The 20,831-nt window shown below is 45.4% G+C and overlaps 4 protein-coding genes across 7 annotated transcripts; 3 read left to right on the top strand and 1 right to left on the bottom strand.

Moving 5' to 3' along the window:
* Positions 1–616: 616 nt before the first annotated feature.
* LOC133904723 (CSC1-like protein RXW8) lies at positions 617–8,567 on the top strand. Of its 4 annotated transcripts, XR_009907499.1 has the most exons (15): positions 617–763; positions 842–904; positions 1,480–1,838; positions 1,962–2,108; positions 2,350–2,413; positions 2,509–2,718; positions 3,019–3,210; positions 3,297–3,595; positions 3,929–4,205; positions 4,370–4,645; positions 4,904–5,137; positions 5,273–5,531; positions 6,642–6,713; positions 8,024–8,143; positions 8,253–8,567. XR_009907499.1 is itself a non-coding variant. In XM_062346227.1 (13 exons), the coding sequence occupies exons 3-12, from the start codon at positions 1,558–1,560 to the stop codon at positions 5,492–5,494; spliced, it is 2,202 nt and encodes a 733-aa protein (XP_062202211.1). In that variant the 5' UTR covers positions 617–763; positions 842–904; positions 1,480–1,557; the 3' UTR covers positions 5,495–5,531; positions 8,024–8,567. The 4 variants fall into 4 exon arrangements, 2 of the variants coding, with proteins under 2 accessions (XP_062202211.1, XP_062202210.1); XR_009907498.1 differs by having other exon boundaries at positions 8,024–8,567; XM_062346227.1 differs by lacking the exon at positions 6,642–6,713 and having other exon boundaries at positions 8,024–8,567.
* Positions 8,568–10,300: 1,733 nt separating this feature from the next.
* LOC133905201 (transcription factor RAX2-like) lies at positions 10,301–11,060 on the bottom strand. The gene has a single exon (XM_062346933.1). It carries the CDS (start codon positions 11,051–11,053, stop codon positions 10,592–10,594), a length of 462 nt encoding a protein of 153 aa, XP_062202917.1. The 5' UTR covers positions 11,054–11,060; the 3' UTR covers positions 10,301–10,591.
* Positions 11,061–12,460: 1,400 nt separating this feature from the next.
* On the top strand, positions 12,461–13,465 carry LOC133904334 (pathogenesis-related protein 1-like). Its single transcript, XM_062345801.1, has 2 exons — positions 12,461–13,031; positions 13,108–13,465. Exons 1-2 carry the CDS (start codon positions 12,592–12,594, stop codon positions 13,448–13,450), a joined length of 783 nt encoding a protein of 260 aa, XP_062201785.1. The 5' UTR covers positions 12,461–12,591; the 3' UTR covers positions 13,451–13,465.
* Positions 13,466–14,377: 912 nt separating this feature from the next.
* Positions 14,378–14,886, top strand: LOC133904643 (EPIDERMAL PATTERNING FACTOR-like protein 2). The gene is made up of 2 exons (XM_062346108.1): positions 14,378–14,476; positions 14,614–14,886. The coding sequence occupies exons 1-2, from the start codon at positions 14,378–14,380 to the stop codon at positions 14,884–14,886; spliced, it is 372 nt and encodes a 123-aa protein (XP_062202092.1).
* Positions 14,887–20,831: the final 5,945 nt, after the last annotated feature.

Here is a 20,831-nt window from a genome sequence, read left to right as displayed (position 1 = left end):
CAGATTTACACATCATGATAACGACTATTAGAATTAGTTTTCGTAATGGTTGAAGAGAGTTAAATGGATATTCATAATCAGATTTTGGACAGAATCTTACGTGTTATAGGTGTATATGTTGCCACCCACTTACCTGACTTCCTAGACATCTAACTTAGGAACTGTTACAACTTACAAGTATCTTACTAGTAAAATAAAAATGGTCACTGTCAAGGTTGGCTCGGTCGGTGTTGCGTTGGCTCTTCCATTCCATCATTCCATGCATCATGCATGGATCGATGATGTAAGGGGAAGGCAAAAGGAAGATACTACTCCAGTTAGTAGCAGTAATTATGTGCCAATTGTAACCCATAATCGTGCAAGATAATGAAGTCAATTGTACTTGATTTGGATGCAAATTAATCCCAAAAAAAACGCGCGTGTTTGGATCACGGCCGTTGCCTTGAAAATCCAACGGCTTGTCACCATTGCTCATGCTTCACCACACGAACCCGCTGGAGCCTACGTGTCACCCCGCAGGATCCGCCGCCAACCCACGCCCACCACGTGCCCCACCGCCTGCCAACCAATCAAATTAATTAATCAACGAAACCCTTTTTCGAACTCATTAACTCCCCTCTCTCTGTCGCAAAAGCAAAGAACACCACGTTGGTTTCGATTCCTCCCAACTCCCAAGCAACGCGCTCTCTCCTCTCCAATTTGCAAATCCTTGCGCAGAAAGCGCCTCCGAGCCCTCGCCATTGCCGCGCTCCAGCGCAGCCAGGTGGGTTGCTCTCGCGTCTGCCTTCTCTCTCTTTTTTTTCTTGATTGCTTAATGGTGTGGTGTGGTGTATCCGTGTAGCGTTTTGCGGGATCGGGGCGGCGGTTGCTGGACGAGCCGGCCCTCCGTCGCATCGATTTGGAGGTAACTGGTTTTTCTCCTGCTTCGTTTGCCTTCTCAGTTGGTTGCTGGGGGAGATTCGCCAAGCCCGAGCCCGCACGCGCGCGGATTCGAGTTTAGTAGCAGGCGTTCGCCTTCCCAGGTGCTGGCTGCTCCCGCATTTGCTCCTCGATTGCCCAAGTTCGCAACTTTAGTTCTCACTGCAGTTCGTCGGAGGCAGGCTGCGGTTGCTGTATTAGGTACTCCTCATTCAGTGGAAGCAACCGTGCTTCATCATTCGCGTCGTAGCCCAGTGTTGCTGATGCCCGCACGCAACGCAAATTCATTCCCTTGATCGAAATCGAATCTAGCACCTAAGTAAAGTAATGGTCGTGCTCTCTGGATTCATCCTGTTTTACAATGTTGAAGCTCCTCTCACATCATCCTCGATACCACCGCAAATCTACAATACAAACAGCAACCGACTTCTTCACCTTCGAATCTGATTGTAGTCATTCCCCACAAGAGATTACTAGTGATTATATTCTGCTATCTAGGAGCTTTCTCTAGTTCTGTTACAAGTGCGGACTAAATATTTTAATAGCAATCTCTTCCTGCAGGCACTGAGCTTATCAAGGACGATGCTCGTATTTAGATGACGTAAAGCGTGTCGTGCGCGACACACTTGATAGGAAGCGATGAATATCAGCGCGCTTCTCACCTCTGCGGGCATCAACATCGGCCTCTGTGTGCTCTTCCTGTCGCTCTATTCTGTTCTCAGAAAGCAACCAGCTAATGTCAGGGTCTACTTTGGGCGGAGGATTGCTGAGGACCACGATCAGCTCCGAGAGGCTTTTGTTTTGGAGAGATTTGTTCCATCAACTGGCTGGATAGTGAAAGCCCTGCAGTTAACTGAGGAAGAGATCTTGGCTGCTGCTGGGATGGATGCTGTTGTTTTCAATAGAATTCTAGTATTCAGGTATACTGAACTTCATTTTGACCTCCATGCGTCCTTTGTACTGAAATTTGCATACTAACACATTTGTCTAACCTCAACTAACAAATTGTCAGACTGATACAACTTTTTTTTTTCTTTCAACAGCATACGCATCTTCTCCCTTGCTGCCCTTCTGTGTGTTTTCGGAATTATTCCACTGAATTATTTCGGACAGGATATACACCATGTCCGGATTCCTTCAGAATCATTAGTTATATTTACAATCGGGAATGTGGCAGTGAGATCAAGATGGTAAGCGGGGCAATGTTTTTTAATTTTATTATGAAGTGGTTTCACCAATGGCTGAAATTTTGTATTTATGTATTATTTTCTGTAGCTAGTATTTTTGTAGTGTTTTGTGGCTTTGGTTCTTATCTGGGTTGGTTGATCCACTAAGCCTCTTCACTCTTTAGAACTTGAGAAACGGGCATAACATAGTAGAAAAAAAAAACATATGTTTCCATGTTCAGTTTATGTGCTGGTTTCCTTGCAGGCTCTGGGTCCATTGTGTAGTCCTGTACATAATTTCTGGGGTAGCTTGCATTCTCCTATACCTTGTAAGTTTATTGCCCATATGAATTGGTGGAATGTTCTATGTTCTCATAGTGTGGAACCTATTTGATGCCGTTGTTTTTCTACTTAACTATGTTAGGAGTACAAGCACATTGCCAGGTTGAAGCTCCTTCATCTTACAAGTGCAACACCAAATCCAAGCCATTTCACTGTCCTTGTTCGTGGAATACCAAAGACTACTAAAGAATCATGCATTGATGTTGTTAATGATTTCTTCACAAAGTATCATGCATCAAGTTACCTCTTCCATCAAGTTGTATACAAAGTTGGGAAGGTTCAGAAGATAATGGTAAGCAATACTCAAGTACATGGGTCATATTAAAATTGCTGAACATTTCTCTATTCCTAATACTGCTGAGTCTGTAAATTAGAGTTTACTCACAGATGGATTATCATTATGGCAGATAATGTAAATTCCTATTTATTGTATTGCTTATTGCCATATTCATTCTGATGTGTTTTCTTTTGTCTTTTTACATGAATAGGTGAACTAATGTCCAATTCCATGAGTTGAATGTATATATTTTGCTATTCATATTTGTATTTCACTATCTGCTTTTGGTGTAACTTTTTTTTTTAACTCTAACAGACTGGTGCAAAGAAGGTATATAACAAGTTCAAACATTTCAAGGACAACACTGTCGATCAGGGATGCAGAGCAATTACCTACCCATGTTGTCTTTGTGGAGCCTCTTCTAATTCTTCCACGTTATTAAGCACAGAATTTGAGCAAAGCAAGGGGAAGGCTGACAGCGATTCCAGCTTGAACTTGCATGATGAGGTTAAGTTTGCATACATTTATTCTTTTGATAAATTTATCAATAAGTCGGAACAAATTAGTAACTAATATTGTTGAATTATATGCAGGAATGTACAGCCGCTTTTGTATTTTTCAAAACTCGGTATGCCGCACTTGTTGCATCAGAAATACTTCAGACATCTAACCCTATGAAATGGGTTACTAATCTAGCTCCGGAACCAGATGATGTGTATTGGTCCAACCTTTGGCTACCCTATAAGCAGCTTTGGATTCGCCGTATAGCTACACTCCTAGGTTCTATTGTTTTTATGTTCTTATTTCTGATACCGGTGACATTTATACAAGGACTATCTCAGCTAGAGCAACTGCAGCAGAAGCTTCCTTTCCTAAAAGGAATATTGAAGAAGTAAGCACCTAGTGAAGCTTACCTCTTTATTGTATAAAGGGCATTATGATATTTACTGACTTGTAGGCTGTAGTACCCATCATATCTCATGTAGGGTTGAAATAATATGGACAATTGTGACAAAGCTATTGATCAGGGGGATCCCCCCACCCTCTAAAATATGTATTTTGAACTTTGTTAATTCAAATGCCTAGATCAACATATTTTGATGTATTTATTCAAATGCCTAGATTAACATATTTTGATGTATTTATTCAAATGCCTAGGTCAACATGGCAAAACGGGTTTTTGTTTGCTTCCATGCTGCTCCTATTGACTATTATCCATGTGCAGGAAATACATGAGCCAGCTAGTGACTGGATACCTTCCCAGTGTCATACTGCAAATTTTTCTGTACACCGTTGCACCAATTATGATGCTATTCTCTACATTAGAGGGACCTACATCGCACAGTGAAAGGAAGAAGAGTGCTTGCTGCAAAGTGCTATACTTCACAGTTTGGAACGTATTCTTTGTTAATGTCTTATCTGGTACTGTTATAAGCCAATTGAATGTGCTGTCAAGCCCAAAGGATATCCCTGTCCAGCTTGCTAGAGCTATACCTGGGCAGGTAAATAAAATCTAAGATCCTTTTTTTTTTTTGTCTTCATGCTTTAGAAAGAACAAAAGTTCACTTACAAAAAGCTTCTTGCATGTAGAAATATACTATATTTATCCAGAATTTAGTTTGCTTTTAACATATTGCTGCTTTTTTGTTATTTATTTTCATTTCAGGCTACCTTCTTCATAACCTATGTTCTGACTTCAGGCTGGGCCAGTTTATCATCTGAAGTTATGCAGCTCTTTGGTCTGATATGGAACTTTATAAGGAAATATATTCTGAGCATGAGAGAAGATGCAGAATTCGTTCCCTCGTTTCCCTATCACACAGAAGTACCAAAAGTTATGTTGTTTGGACTATTGGGCTTCACATGCTCAGTACTGGAACCTCTGATCTTACCTTTCCTGTTGGTGTACTTTGTCCTTGGTTATGTTGTATATCGCAATCAGGTGAGAAGTTAGAGGTAGTATTCTGCTTGGTGTCCATTCGCGTAAATCCATCCATGAATATGAATGTTTCATAATGTTTTGCGACTATAGGCGAACATGCTGTCTACTTGAAGCTTACACAGCTTTGTGCTGTTAAAATTTGAAAATGAAGCGCATATTCTTATAATAAAATATTTGGTAAAATAATGTTTCTTATTTGTGAGGCTTCAACCCTATTCCTCCCACATGCTAAATATTTTCTATATGTGTTCTTTTCAGTTGCTCAATGTTTACCGCACAAGGTATGACACAGGTGGTTTGTATTGGCCAATTGCACACAACACAGTCATATTCTCTCTTGTGCTCACCCAGATCATCTGCCTCGGTGTATTTGGCCTTAAAGAATCACCAGTAGCTGCAGGCTTCACCATACCTCTTATCATCCTTACTCTTTTATTCAATCAGTATTGCAGAAATCAGCTTCTCCCATTATTCAGGACTTGTCCCGCACAGGTAATATTAGTTCCTTAATATCCTGTGGATATGTTACTAGGTGTACTAGAGGCTAGAAAATAATCAAGGGGTAGAGTTTGTCGTGATTGTGAGTTGCTCTCTTGTGATGTTGATTGCTACATTCTGATTGTGCAGGATTTAATTGACATGGACCGGGAAGATGAACGGTCAGGGAGAATAGATGAAATTCACCACCGACTTCATTCTGCTTATTGCCAGTTCCCTGACACTGAAGATGTACCCTTGGAGAAAATTCAGACTGTCGGTAGGAATGAGGAGCAAGGTTCTAGCTCGATGAGTCCAATGGCAAAGAAACCTGTGAGAATCTCAGAAGAGATTTGTCTCACCCAACACTGAAAGGACTCCCCGTTAGCCGTCTGCAGCATGTTGTGAGGTCGATTACTTTCCTTATCAGATTACAGAAAAGAGGTTTATCATAATAGAAAATTGGATACTTAACTAACCAGTAACCCACTTGCCAAATCCCTAATCTTTTCCCCCCTTCTCTCTCTTCTTCCTCTCTCTTCCATCTCTCCCGTACCCTCCCCGTGACCCGCCTGCCAGAGCTGGCCGCGCCGCGCAGTCCCATCGCCGCGCGCCACGCCGGTAGTCCTCACGCCCTGTGCTGCCTCGCGCCCCGCGCCATCATCTCGCGCCCCGCAGCCCCTCGCGCCGTGCAGCCCGTCGCCGACCTTTATATAAGAAGATGAACAGTTCTCCTCTCCCCACTCCCCCTCCTCACACCCACTCTCTCTCTCTCTCCGAGCACTCCGCTGCCTCCCTCCGAGCGCCGCCGCCGGTGAGCCCCTCCCCGGCCCCCTTCTCTCTCCCCCTCTCCCTCCTTTCCCTCCCCTTGGGCGTACCTGGGCCTCCGTCGCCGGCCGTCACCCTCCCGTCACCGGCCGCCGCCCTCTCGACGCTGGGCCGTCGCGTCCCCGCGGTCGTCTGTCGCTTTCCTGCCTCCCCGACCGCCGCCCCGGCCACCCGTCACCCGGATCCAGCCGGCGAGGCCCGCCGCCGCCGCCCGCGCCCCTTCTCTCTCTCCCTCTCGTTCTCTCCGCTGCCCGAGCTGATCGGCTCCTCTCCTCTCTCTGCTCTCTCTTTTTATCCCCCTCTCACCCGCGGCTGACAGGTGGGTCCGAGTCTGAGCCGAGCCGCTGAGCCGTGAAACCAAGCTGAGCTGCTGAGACGAGAGCCGAGAGCCGAGAGCCGAGCCACTGAGCCTGAGCCGTGAAGCCGAGCCGAGCCCAACCCCGAGCCGACTCAACAGAATATTCTGAGAATATTCTCCCCTTTTCTTTTTTCTGAATTTCTCTTCCGGCAAAACTTCCGAAGCCCGTTTCTCCTCCGTCCTAACTCCGTTTTCAAAGATTCTTCCACCGATATTAATCTAAATTCAAGATCTACCCAATCGTGTTAATTTCATAATTTTTGTAAATTGTTTAGTTATTGTTTTAATCGTTTGATTGATCGTGTATGCCTTTGTCGTTGTTGCGATTATTAGAGGAATGAGCATTCGAGGAAGACCCCGAGGACCCGAAGTTTGAAGAAGGAGCAGACGAGGACTTCAACGAAGGCAAGTCCTACAACCGTTGATTATGTTGATCCTATGTTTTTAAATACAACCTGTAGAGCCGTTGTTTCAAACAATAGGAGTATGCATGATTAGATTAATAGTTGTGATTTTAGAGAAATGCTAGAATAGTTATGATCTAGCTTGTTTATCCCAAGCCTTGTCATTGTTACCTTTATTCCGTTTAAACTCTAGAAAGTTCCTAACATCAACTATAATGATTGTTTGGATGAATGCTTGTTTACTTAGTATGCTTAGGATTGCTTTGCTCAAAAGAAATGACTAGATTATTTACATATGTTAATCATGTTTTTCAAAAATGTGAAGTGATGTGTGCTTGGTGCGTGTGCGAGTAAAACTTGTGTTCTTGGAAAAACTCTAGAGTAGTGTTGACGAGGGTGAGTAAGGTACCCCACAAAGGTGAGAACTACCTTGGAGCAAGGTTCGCCTTTGTGGTGTTCTTGCTGGGAGACTCTTGCCTCGGTCGTATAAGGACCGGTTCGCTGTGACATCTCACCTAGTATCCACTCGTACAACCACATAGCCTGAATGAGCAGGACTTGACCTAACCCCTCTGACTTAGTGCGGTACCCACCCGGAGGCTGGTAGTGGCAATGGGGACCAGGAGAAGACTTGGGTGGTGCGTAGCCCAAGGTCCGGCTGGTGATATTGTTAAGGCTATGTCAAAGCCTTGGGATTGCTAAGTGGTCCTTCCCGTGGATCTTCTAAGGCCCCTGGTATCTTAGTGCCCCATGGGTGGATATTGTGACTTCGTTGTGAGGTCGTTGCGTCTCGTTATGACAGTTTCACCAGTTGCTAAGGTGGGAGCTTGTGCATATCTTGTGGGTAAAGTGTACAACCTCTGCAGAGTGTTAAACCTATCCGGATAGTCGTGTCCTCGGTCAAGGACATGCTATGGTTTGGTCACAATGATTAGCTTTTCGGCGTGAGTATCTCCTTGGTGTGTGAGTGGGCTGTGTGCCCGTGTTTTCGAAAAGAAGGGTTTTGGCTTTGTGCTCTAAGCCTCCTGGACTGTGTCCGCTAGCAAAAGACTTATGGGAACTGGTGGGATGAAAGTATCTCCCCCAGGGCCGTCAACCTTCATAAGCTCAACTTACGTGTTCTCTTCGGAAGTGTTTTTATTAAAGTTAGTCTTTGCAAAATGAACCTTACATCAACAAAACTAGCTTTCCGCAAAACCTAAAAGACTCTACAGCCTTATCCTTGATCTACTCTTAAGCATCTAATTTTTCCCCTTGAGGTAGGACTTGCTGAGTACCTTATATACTCACACTTGCTAATTGTGGATCCAGATGATCCAGAGGCCAACTTCGTCGAAAGAGAAGATGAAGATTAGAGAAGCCGGTTTCGTCTGCACTCAAGCTACCTGTAGGGCATGGGTCGCTTTGGCATGTTTTCGTTGTGCTGTGAAGGTTTGTTAATTTATGCCTTCGGGCCTCTGTTGTAATGAATTATGTGTTGTACTCTATTATCGTATTTAATCGATGTATGTCTACTTCTGTTGGAATTCGTGCGTACCAGTTACTGATCCAGGAACTGGTATGAGCTACATGAGGTGACCCCAAAGGAGGGGTTCGACACCCCTTCACTTATCCGCTCATGTAATTGTACAGCGACATACACAATACAACATTCACCGAGAAAAATGGGTTAACATAGAAATCTAAGAGAGCATCTTCATGATTGCTGAGGTGCAATTTTGGTGTTTTTATTTGTTTGGTGCAGATTAAGCTATTCAAACCTTAGCCTTGCACATATTGATGTAATGCTCGATGAAACTTGTATGAATTTCATATGTTGCCAAAATTATATAGAAATGGTGCTGTTCCTCCTCTCCATTGGCTTCTTTGATTGAGCCTACCTACTTTGGCAGCGATGTTGTCCTGTTGTTCTATCTTCAACTCGCCTGATTGTAGCCTTCCAAGTTTCCATGCACCAATCACCAATGTTTAATCGTTTTGAAGTATTGAGGATTATACTAATTGGTCTTTGAGCTATGGTAGCTGTAAACATATCTGTCAAGAAGCATGTTGGGAATCATATTTGTCAGGAAGCATGTGCCATCATTTTGTATTTGTTGGCGGTTCTTAACATTTAGCATTGGGCTGTTTCTGCCATATCTGTAACTTTTGGGAATCATATTCCTTTACCAAACTTCACAGCTGCCACAGCCTTAAATCTCTCAGGGGATCATCTTTTGTATTGCCCCTCACCGAGATCTAGAGCTTGTTGATTTCAGTGATAGTTTCGTTTTGTTTACTGTAAACTGTAATCTTTTTCAATGTTTCTTCCTGGGAAAGAAATGATTTTCCTGTTGCAGCCAGTGCATAAGACAAGGGCTTGTGCCATTCTGGGGAACTTACCAGCAGCAACTTTCTGCCGTCGCCCTCAATCATGCTTTTGAGAGAGCGGATCTGCAGCACAGAAAGTGTTTAGAAATGAATTTATAATGTATGGCTGGTGTTTTTGCTACCCAATCTAGTCAATTGATTCATGATATTTGTATTGTATCTATTGCCTCCTCTTCCACAAGTTACTTTGGACTTGGCTAGTTCCGGCTTTTCTCAGGCAGCTCCCGCTGTATTTGAACTGAGCCACCGCTGTACGGTGTTGAATCTGACAAGTGCATCTCCATGCTCGTTAGAACCCTACAGGTTACCATTCATGGAAATCTACTCTCTTTTTTATTAGTTTGTTGAGTTGCAAAGCTTGATGAGGAGTGAGCAACTTGCTGTAAAGTTTTTGTAATTCCTGACCGGGCGGCGAGTCCCGGCTAGGAATTAATACTCCCTTAATTCAAATTTTACGAGAGGAGTCCGGGTCCTTCGTCCGGGTCTTCCTTATGTAAAGATACGTCTCCTGTGTATTCTAGAAAAAAAAAATTTACGAGAGGAATGATTCTGCGGTTGATTTTGATTTTTTTTATAAACGGTTGAAAGTGATTCTTTAGGTAAATTCTATAAGAAAATGATTCTGTGAGAGAATAAATTAGAGAAAATTGATTTTTTTTAGTTCTTATCATCTAGTTTATTTCAAAAAATCACTCTCACGGTATCACTTGAGAGCTGAAAATTACAAATTACAGTTTAACAGAACTCTCACTAATTTGACTATAAAAACTGGTAAGCTTTGACAAATATACCCTATAACCACTCTTTGTATGAAGTATCCCAAAGTTTTATCTCATATAATAAAAAGTATCACGGAATTTCATACCGGAAAACCACCGAACTTTATAGGCGAAGAAAAACGCAGTCTTTTTTTTTTTAAAAGCGGTAAAACAGTAGGACTGCAGGATTCTACTGCATGCATATATTATAAGAAAAACTTATGTACAAAAGAGAAAATTAAACAAGAAAAGAAAACGCCGTACAGCACGGTTTTTTTAACTCCACTTGTTTATTTAGATTCCCTGAATCCCTGTTAATTCGACAATAATCACAGCGTGCCAATGAAGAGAAACTATTTAATTTTATTGCAGAACCCAGTAGCTAGTTGGATAATGAACAGGACACATAATCAAAACCAAGAGCAACAAGTTCATACTGCTAGATTTTCCTCTTGGAATGTAGGATGCACGCGTGCATGTATTATTCGTTTACATCACCAGTATGGGTATGACATGCCTAGATGATGATACAAATTGAGGGCCTCCATGTCCGTGCTGCTCTGCGACAGATCAGAGTGCTCGCCGCCGCTCGTGCCGATGGACCGGAAGATCTCGTCGAGCTCTGACGTAGCCGCGGGTTCGTCGATCGTGTAGCAGGTATCTGCATGCTGAGGCGGCGGCGGGTTTCGTGCTGGCGATCATGTCTGTGCCGCCTCCAACGACGCCAACGTGCATCTGATCAACGCCACCGTTACAGCCGGTAATTCGTAAGGTTGGCAGCTCCAAGGCGGCAGAGGTGGACATTTGCAGCCTGACGGTATTGACGGCGGTCGTGCGGTTGCGGCGGCTTCTTGCCGCCGAGGAGCATCTTCTTGAGGCGCGTGTTCCAGTAGTTCTTGACGCCGTTGTCGGTCCTCCCGGGCAGGTGCGCGGCGATGAGGGACCACCTGCTGCCGACGGCGGCGTAGAGCGCGCAGATGACGCGGTCCTCCTCCGGGGAGAAGCCGCCGTGCCGGATGTCCGGGCGGAGGTAGTTGAGCCACCGCAGGCGGCAGCTCTTGCCGCACCGCAGCAGGCCGGCCTTCCCCGGCAGCTCGATCCAGCCGCCGCCGGTGCCGTGCTGCTCCATGTGGGACCGGAACCGCGCGTCCTCATCCGCCGACCACGGCCCGCGCTTCACCGTCGCCTTGTCGCAGCACGGCGACCGCCCCATTCCCGAAACAAACTGAAAGGGATCAGAGGTACAAGAGGGTGGCGATTGTATATATAAGATTGTTCCTATATTTTAACCGCCCATTTTTTCGGAACTACCGTAAAACACTGGATGGGTATCTAACGGCTTACAATCATCTGTAACCTCTCGATGATGCCCCGCCTCCAGAGATCAGCTCTGCTCCAAGGTGCGAAACCAGAAATTAGATATAAAAGAGATCAATTAGATATGGAAGAATTCAATTAGATCAGAAATTAAATTGAACTGTAATTAACACGTGCTGATAATTATTTCATTAACGAGATGGCAGCGTCATTGAGGGTGCCAGGCCCCCTCTAGCCATACCGTGGCTTAGTCACTGCTGCTCCCCTGCCTCTTGATGTTGCCGCCTCTGGTATGTCTTTGGCGGTGCTCCCACCACTATCCACTATTAAATCCGTCATCACTGTTCATCATCTCACTAACCTGATTTCATCAAACTATCTCTCTCGCCTCTAGCACTGTCCATCGACTGTCCTCTGCCACTCACGATCGATGGCCACCTCGCTGCTTTGACCCCACGCTCGCGTCCTCTACCAAACCAATCTGCTGCCACCGACCTTCCTCTAAACCTGTCGCCTGCTGAGAAGTCACCGTCATCAACCCCAAAGTTCAAACCCCGTTGTCGCTAACCAGTCGACTTTAAGGTGTGTATATATAAATCTAGATCAATTTGGGTATTACGTGTACGACTGTAGCATCGCTTTCATCTATATATGCCTACAAATTCATCTGTCAGGGAAGCGTCCTGAAAGACACTGTAGAATTCAGGGATGGCACACAGATTTGATCCATCTTGTTAGGCAGTTTGGCCGGCCGGTTGGCTAGAACATTTGAAGCATGATTTCTTCGTCGACTAACCAAGCTCTTAATTAAGCATCATTTCACGGCGACTTTTCGCTGCATGCATGCATGTTGATCGAGTTCATATCACTGTCTTATCATGTCTCTTGCCTACCTGCCCCGATGGCATTGGACTCGATCAACAGTGCCATGTGAACAAGAAATCAACTATTCCAAGTGATCATGTTTACACATGTTGACGCGAGTTCCCAGAGTTACATCATGATCAGTACACAGATTATATTTCGTAAGGAAGGATCCACCACAATTCTTGATAGATCAGACTAAAATTGAAACCGGCCATGATAATACACAATTCTTAGAAAGTTTTTACTGGAAAACTCAAGCTTGGAAGTTGGAACTGAAACATGGACTGTCTATTTATCGCAGTGCACGGCAGTACGTACAAATGTAATTTACAAATGATAGCAATTTTTTTATTAATTTACAACATGCACGGGCCATCTTGTTGTGCAAATGCAAGGCCGGACGGAGCTTGATATATTCCAGCGCCACTCACCTCACGTCCAAAATAGCGAGCAGCCACTCGTCGTCACCTCGCCCTGCCACAATCGCAATCTCTATGCATGCATCAATGGCGCGATCGCCAAGAATAGCACCCATCTCTCGCTACAAGAACACATCGACCAACGCGAATGCTTACAGGCAGACGACGAGTCCTTGACAAGATGAGCCCCACCGCCATGGCGAACCACGCCGCCGTGCTCTGCCTGCTGCTCTTCGCCGGCCGCCTCGCCGCGGCGAGCAAAACGTTCAGCACCGCGGCGGCCACCGGTGGAGGCTACTCCACGCCGAGCGAGCCGGCGCCGTCCAGCCCGGCCGACTCCACCGCGCCCAAGGACGAGTCCTACGGCACCCCGACACAGGCGACGCCGTCGGAGTCTGTCCCGTCCACCGGGCAATCCGAGACCCAGCCGTCTGGCGAGGGCTCCGCTTCCCCGGCCACCGACCAAACCTACGGCGGCGCCTCGCCGGAATCTTCGGAACCCACGACCGGGCTGAACGAGAAGGCCATCAACGACATTGTCAACGAGCACAACATCTTCCGCGCCAAGGAGCACGTGCCACCGCTCAAGTAATGTTTAATCCATCGAGGCAACGATATGATGATGATCTATCGAGATGAATGGACGCGCGACGCATGCATGCAGGTGGAACGCGACGCTGGCCAAGTTCTCGCAGCAGTACGCGGAGCAGCTGAAGGGGGAGTGCAAGATGGTGCACTCGACGTCGCCGTACGGGGAGAACCTCATGCTCGGCACGGGCGGCATCACGTGGAAGACCACGGTGGACGTGTGGAGCGCCGAGAAGGAGAGCTACCACTACGGCCCCAACACCTGCGACCCCGGCAAGATGTGCGGCCACTACACCGCCGTCGTCTGGAAGGGCACCACCGGCGTCGGGTGTGGACGCGTGCTCTGCAACAACGGCGACACCATGATCGTCTGCAGCTACTGGCCGCCCGGGAACTACGACGGCGTCAGGCCCTTCTAATTTATTCCAATCCATCCATCCATATGCCAGCTGCTTGCTACCTCGAGCCATCCACCAGCAGCTCCAATAATCCTGCTACATTATTAATTGATGTCACCAAGCCATGCATGCAGCTTGGTTAAAATGTATTATTCAGCAATGCTTAATTTGTTTTTCTTTTCCTTCTCACAATCAAGTCGTGCCCAATAGGCCCGACTTATTAGCTCGTGGGGTGCTACTACTTTTAATTTGTGCCCAGTCTGTATATGCTCCAGGATCTCTTGCTAATATAATGTATATACATCCATCTTATTGATCGATGTAAACTTAAACATTTTTAAGCGACCTCATATGTTAAGTGTGCACTTAATTCGAACGATTTTGCCATATATATATCCATCTCCTAATCGAGCATGCTTTTTCGTTTTACTAATCTATAAAATTCTTTGATTTTTGTTTGCTCCACAAAGTACAAAGTAGCATAACCATAAAGCTAGATGACACAAAACCTGAGTGACTTGTTTCAAATATTCAATCGAAATATATATTTACATAAACATATATATAGTCCCTTTCCTGATCAGTGCTGAATATTTGAACAATTTCGTTACCGAATAACCAACCTGGTGAGCCGGGCACTGCAAGATGATCAGATGCTACTCTACTACTACGACTAGTAGAGTAGTGTGTGGCAGTGAATTGGCAAATGGTAAGAGATGAGAGGATCCATTCGATATAAAAAAAAAATCACTTTTGTTTGCACATGTCAGTAGGCTCAGACGCGTACATATTTTGCACTGGAGTGCTTGTCCTGCCCCTCTCTCTCTCTAGATCTCTCTCTCGCGCTTCCTCTTTGAGCTGGCCTGGCCACCACCCGCCTCCATCATCGTCTCCCTCCACCAGCCGGGCGGCTCCCCTTTGCTTGCCTTCCTTGATCTGATCCATCGAATGGGCCATCATCTCTTCCTCTTCCTCCTCTCGCTGGCTCTTCTCATGATCACTATCACGAGCGCCGCAGGCCATGCTCAAGCTGCTGCCGTCACCCAGGTACCTACGACACTCGTAATAGTTGGTTATGCTGCAAGACGTTTGCTTACCTTTTGTACATTTGGTCAATGTTGTTTGGTGAGTAAAAACTGCATGTGGTTGTTGTTTCTCTGATCGATAGATCGAACATCTTGTAGCAGCAGGAGACAGGTGTGGGGAGCATGATGAGGAGCATGGTTGGGTCTCGGCCGCCGAGCTGCGCGGGGAGGTGCTGGTGGTGCGAGGGCCGCCACTGCGAGGCCGTGCAGGTGCCCATCACTCCGCAGGACCTGCAGGAGAAGAGAGGCCATGGCCATGGGAGCTCAGGAGGAGCGTCGTCACATTCTTCTTCACTGCAGCCTTCCTCGTACGACGACCACTCCAACTACAAGCCGCTCAGCTGGAGATGCAAGTGCGGGGGTGTGTTGTGATCCCTGATGCATGCATAGCTGCTTGATGGGCATGCATGTGTGGCGTGATTAAGATCGGAGTGTTCCTTGTTATGCGCCGAGATCAGAGTGTCCAATTCCTTGTGTTTGTGGATATACGACTGTAGAAGAATTAGGATCGATCTTATGACGATGGATGATCTTTTTTGTTAAACTCCTGTCCGGTCCCTCCAACTTCAGTTTGTACTAATGACTGGATGAGACTACTAATTAAGCATATGCGTTTGCCTGATTGGTGTGCACTCCACCTGCTTCGAGGTGAAGGTTATGAATGACATCCATCCTATATGTTTTGCGCTTTCACTTGACCATATTTCCTTTGGCTTTACAACGAATAGTTTGTTCAGTGAGCGTGTACTAATCTTGTGCTGAGAAGGTATTTGTTTGACATATGAAAATCAGTCAGCATTGAAGAAAGAAGATACATGAAGAACGCTTCAGTCTTAGAGTATATAAGAATGCCATCGATGAAAATCACGATAAACTTGTCAGAGCTTCTTCATGAAGACTATGTTCATCAAGTACATGAAGAACGTCAATGCATTGGTAAGACATGACGGTAAATTCATAATGGTAAAAAAAGACGTCTTTAGAATATCCTCTGGTTGGACCTTTATTTGATGATAGTCCAACTTCAAGTCAATCTTAGAGAAAATCTGGGTACCGGTCAATTGATCAAACAAAATATCAATATGAGGAATTGAATACTTGTTCTTAACGGCAACCCCATTCAACGGACGGTAATCAACACATGTCCGAAGAGTTTGGTACTTTTTCTTCACAAAGAGCGTCGGGCATCCCCAGGGTGAGGAGCTCGAACGAGAGCAACTCCTGAAGTTACTTTTTTAACTCTGCTAATTCATTTAGAGACATCTTATAAGACCTCTTCAAAATCGGGGTCATACCGAGTAAGAGATTAATAGAGAATTCCACTACTCTATCGGGTGGCATTCCTGACAATTCCTCTGGGAAGACATCAAGAAACTCACACATGATGGGAATGTTCAGGAGATCCTTGACTACGACAACCTTCAGGGCATAAAGGCAAGGATTAACTTCCTCAAGCCTCAAATGGACTAGGGTGTCGGACACATCGTTAAGAGTGACAGTCCTATGAGCATAATCAATAACGATCTTATTCTTGGCAAGCCAATTCATTCCCAATATGACATCTACTCTCCTAGTATCAAGAAAAATCAAGTTTGTAAAAAACTGAAGTCCCTCAATGAGAATCTTGACCAAAGAAATGACCCAATTGGTTTGTAATCGGGCACCGAGTGCATCAATATGATAAGAGGTAGGTAGGGTCTTGGTGTTCATGTTGTGACTCGAGACGTAACTCTCCTTGATAAATGAATGAGATGCATCGGAATCGAAAAGCACAATTGCATGGTAAGAATTCACAAGCAACATACCCATCAATACGTTGTCTCCCTCGTGAGCTTCCTCGACGGTGGTGTAATTGACTCGACCGTGCTTGGGAACTTTCACAGCATTGGAGGCTTGGGGAGGGGGTTAAGCTGATAGTGACGGTCGGGGAGCGGTCAGCACGACTCCCGACTTCGAGAAATGGCAATCCTACGTATAGTGACCGATATAGCCATAATTGTAACATGGGCCGCCAGGGCCACTTGTCATACTCCCCTGAGATATGGTAGGTCTTAGAAGTTATCCTTGCAGAGCGAAGAACGGTGAACATCGCACTATCCACATTGGTCGTGGAGCAGTTGAAGCCGACATGTGAGATGGAGGAGGTTGACTCTACATTCGTGTATGTTGAGAGCTCCCACCCACGGAGGCGACAAAACCCTCTTGAGTTTCTTCTCCTCCTGGTGGTTCTTCAGCTTGAACTCAACCGTGAGGGAAGTGCTCACCAGCTTGTTAAAGTCGACGAAATCATGAGCCAACAAGCGGTCTTGCATCTTGAAAGAGAGACCATTCATAAAGTGGTATTGCTTCCGCTCGTCCGTGTTGACCTCTTTCGGCGCATACTGTGCAAGGTGATTGAACACCTGTACATACTCCTTCACTGGCTTGCCTCTCTGCTTGAGGTCCAGAAACTCTCGCCTTTTAGTCTCCATAATCCCTTTGGAAATGTGATAACCACGGAAGGCTTGACAGAACTCCACCTAAGACACCCGGTGGTTGGCGGCGTGCATGGCTAGAAAGTTAGACCACCATACGCCAGCAACACCCTAAAGCTAATGGGTGGCGAAGAGAGCCTTCTTGTGGTCCTCACATTGGAGTAGCGTGAGCTTCTGCTCGATGGTTCGGAGCCAGTAGTCGGCATCAAGAGGATCCTCAGTCTGCGTGAAAGTGGGCGGTTGAGTCCAAAGGAAATCCGAGAAATCATCCCAGCGTCCGGCTCCACCTTCTCCATGAGGGGTCGTGTTACGCACGAGAGTTTCGAGGAGCGTCGTCTGAGCTTGACGGTTTTGTTCTATGTACATGAGAACATCCACGATGCTCGGCGGCAAAGGCAATATACGATTGTTCTCATTGGAACTCTCGAGAAGATCTCTGAGACTTTGGCGGGTTCTCATCCTACTAGAGATGACAAAAATGAGAGAAGACAGAAGATTAAATACGAACTTTAGTTAGAAATGGCAACGGCCAAATCAAGCTCTGATGCCACGCTGTGAGGAACCGTCCAAATAGTATTCCAATTAATCATCAGGACGATTATTTGCTTAATTATAACCACGATGATTACGGTAGTCCCAGCACATGTTTTGTGCCCAGTATCGGAATACATGCATTTCCAACATATAGCATCACAAGAAAGCTTAAGAAAGAGCGAGTAATTAAATTATATTACAAGTTCTTAAGTATTCAACCATCTACAACAAAAGATTAGAGAAACTACGCAGCGAAAAAGTAACACTTATCAACACCACAAGCTAGGTGAAGCCATATGCCCTTAGGCTCCACCTAAAAGCACGTCACACGAGTAGTTTGCACTACTATTCCCGCCACCTACATCGACGGACGTGAAGTAGCCAAACACGAGCTCCTCCTCACCGATAGAACCTGCAAGAGCAGTATGAGTACGAAGGTACTCGCAAGATTTAATCTATAATAGGTACATATAATAACCCGACTCCAAGGATTATATATTTAAGTCAATAGCAAGGAGTAGGCTATAAGATTAAGTAAATTCATAAACGTAAGTAACCTAGACATCTATGTATGAGCATCTATACTAACCAAAAGTATCTTTTGACCCTGCAACCAACAAATTGAACATAAATGTATCTGGAACTATCTCATGTAATCAATAATCATTTCCATCCATCCCCAACACACTATTTCATATCACGCATCCCCGAATTAGGAAACTCTGCGACCGGTGCAAATGGACAGATGCATGCTTATGACCGAGAATACGGAAATTTGAATTATTTTTACACCTTGCAAGGGGTACTCTTTTACCTACATAACTCAAGAACCATACGGCTCATGTGTCCACATAGGCCCACATAAGGAATACTTGTGTCAACCTTTCCTAATAAGCCCCAACTATTTGATTATGTGCCGATAGGTGCGGGGATCATCCAGAACTACTACTGGAGCAAACTAGATACCTCTAGAAATCTATTATGCCCACGACACCATCGACTCGCACACCAAAAGGCCACAACTACAAAAGTATTCAGCTTATTATTCCCATATGCGATATGTAGTAAGTACGAAAAGTGCTAAAGCCAACTACACTGATAGACGGTGCTTAAACGATGCAAGCGGTATATGACATCCAGGCTCCTCTCCTGAACTACACCGAGAAACTCCTCCGATGCAGAAGATCCCTTAGCACGGCCGACATCTCGCCTCATTCTCACATCTTATACAATCCACATTATTGTCATTGTGTTTGTAAACAAAAAGTAAGCCCTAAGCTCGCGAACAATTGTTGAACCATTGCTCGTCTTCTATCCATGACCTAAGCATTGCTAAGCCTATCGAACAAACTTATAAGTTAGACATCAATAATGTTAGCAAGGCTATAAGGATATGGATAATCAATAACTCAAGGTAGAGGTAATATAATTCATCAACATAGGTTTCCTATCTAAACTCGACAATGAACTCACTACTCATGCAAACATACATAAAACGTAATTTATCAAATTATACAATACAAGATCCAAAGTAGTAGGTTGAGTATGCTTAGATGCTTGCCTTGCTGCTCTGGTTGTTACCTGATACTCTCAGCGTAACACTCACAGAAGTTCGATATATTGGCGTCACCTTTACTCGCTTGGACCGTCGGTGTAACGCTCTCTAAATGAATCAAGAATGTATTGCAAAAATAATCAAATGATGGAAAAGTGTGCATATGATGCATGCTTAAAAATTAATAGAGCGTCGTGTTTTGAAAATATTTGCAAAAGACCACCAAATGATTAGGGTTCCGAAGTTTGAAACCCTGAATAAGACAAACTAAGTGCATATAGCTTTAAGTGGTTGGCGGTCAGACCGGTGTTAAAGTGGAGGTTAGACTGCCAGCGTGTAGAAGGTTTTGGCCTCTTGCGGTCAGGCTGACGATATGTCGGCGGTTAGACAGCCGTCTGGTGGTCAAACCGGCCGTATTGGCGATCAGACCGCTGGCGCCACTTTGCGAGGTCGCCGACGAAGGCTTCGTCGAAACCTTCAACCACGAAGGGTACCAAAATACTCTATGAGACTAATTAGGACAATATTCACCGAGCTAAACTCAAAATACCCCACAGATGAACCCAATGCTAGGGTTAAGCTTGGGTCTAAACGACATGAGGATCGACTCGAGCTTGAGAATGACGGAAAAATAGTAGGGGATGCCTCACTTTAGTGTAAGAAGCTTTATATTGGAGGGGATCATTCTAGGAAAGCTCTAATTTAGAGATCGGACTCTGGAGTGGTTTGAGGCTTGAGGTGGATAAACTCACGTGAAAACTTCACAGACGATGAGGGTGAATGGGATGAGCTCGAGGAAGCCTTCGAGGAGCTTAATGAAGTGCTATTCATTGATCTCCAGTCGTCGTGGACGTCGAGGTGGTCTCTCTCTCTTGGTGTGGGTGAAGGAGTGAGTGAGAGTGAGAGTGTGAGAGAGCGTGAGTGAAAGAGAGTTAGCTAAGTGGAGCCTCTGCGTTGTGGTAGTCAGACCGCGAGAAGTGTCGGTCAGACCACGGAAAGGCCACGTGGTAAGCCTATGTGGCTACCCCTGGTGGTCATACCACGGGGAATCCCAGTCAGACCACGAGGAGGTCTTATACTAAAAACTTGATTATATTCCCCTTTTCTATTCTTCTTCATCTACAAGGCAAGACATTTAAGGTTTTTCCTTAAGGGCTCTAAACTATCTCTAACTACTTTTGAAACATGTTTAAACTCTAGTTATCAAACGAATACGCATAAACATAATGTCAATGATGATTATAAATGCTTAATCACGTGATTAGCATTCTGGGACATGACAATCTGAGCTGCGCGCACGAGAATGGAGGAACCCATGTTATTGTGCGCCCTTGGGCTCTCACAGACGGCTTAGCGACCGCGGTGGCAGGAGGACGACGTGGGGGAGGGATCCGGGACGACGGATGGGATCCGACCGAGGCACGATGCGGGGGTAGGGGGTGGCGGTGTGAGGCAGGGGGAGGCCTGAGGCACTGTGTGATGGGGGGTTGAGGCGGGGGAGGGTGAGGGGGGCGGCATGATTCGTGGTGCATGTGCGATGCGTGCGAAGGAAGACGTGAGGGAGGACAAGAAAGAGGGCCCACCTATCAGAAATAGAGCGGAGGAGTGGCAGGACGTACTACCTGTTGAGGACAGATCATTACGTATTTTTTAAAGTAATAGACAAGTGAGTAGAAATTTAATCTGGATATAAGCAGACATAGTGTTTCCCTCTGCAATTCTATTGTCATTCAGGTACTAATAATAAAAATTAG

Source organism: Phragmites australis, chromosome 22 (assembly GCF_958298935.1).
Source record: "Phragmites australis chromosome 22, lpPhrAust1.1, whole genome shotgun sequence".
In the NCBI taxonomy this organism is placed as follows: Eukaryota; Viridiplantae; Streptophyta; class Magnoliopsida; order Poales; family Poaceae; genus Phragmites; species Phragmites australis.
The sequence above is the reverse complement of the archived record's forward strand: the minus strand, read 5'-3'. Positions and strand labels throughout refer to the sequence as shown.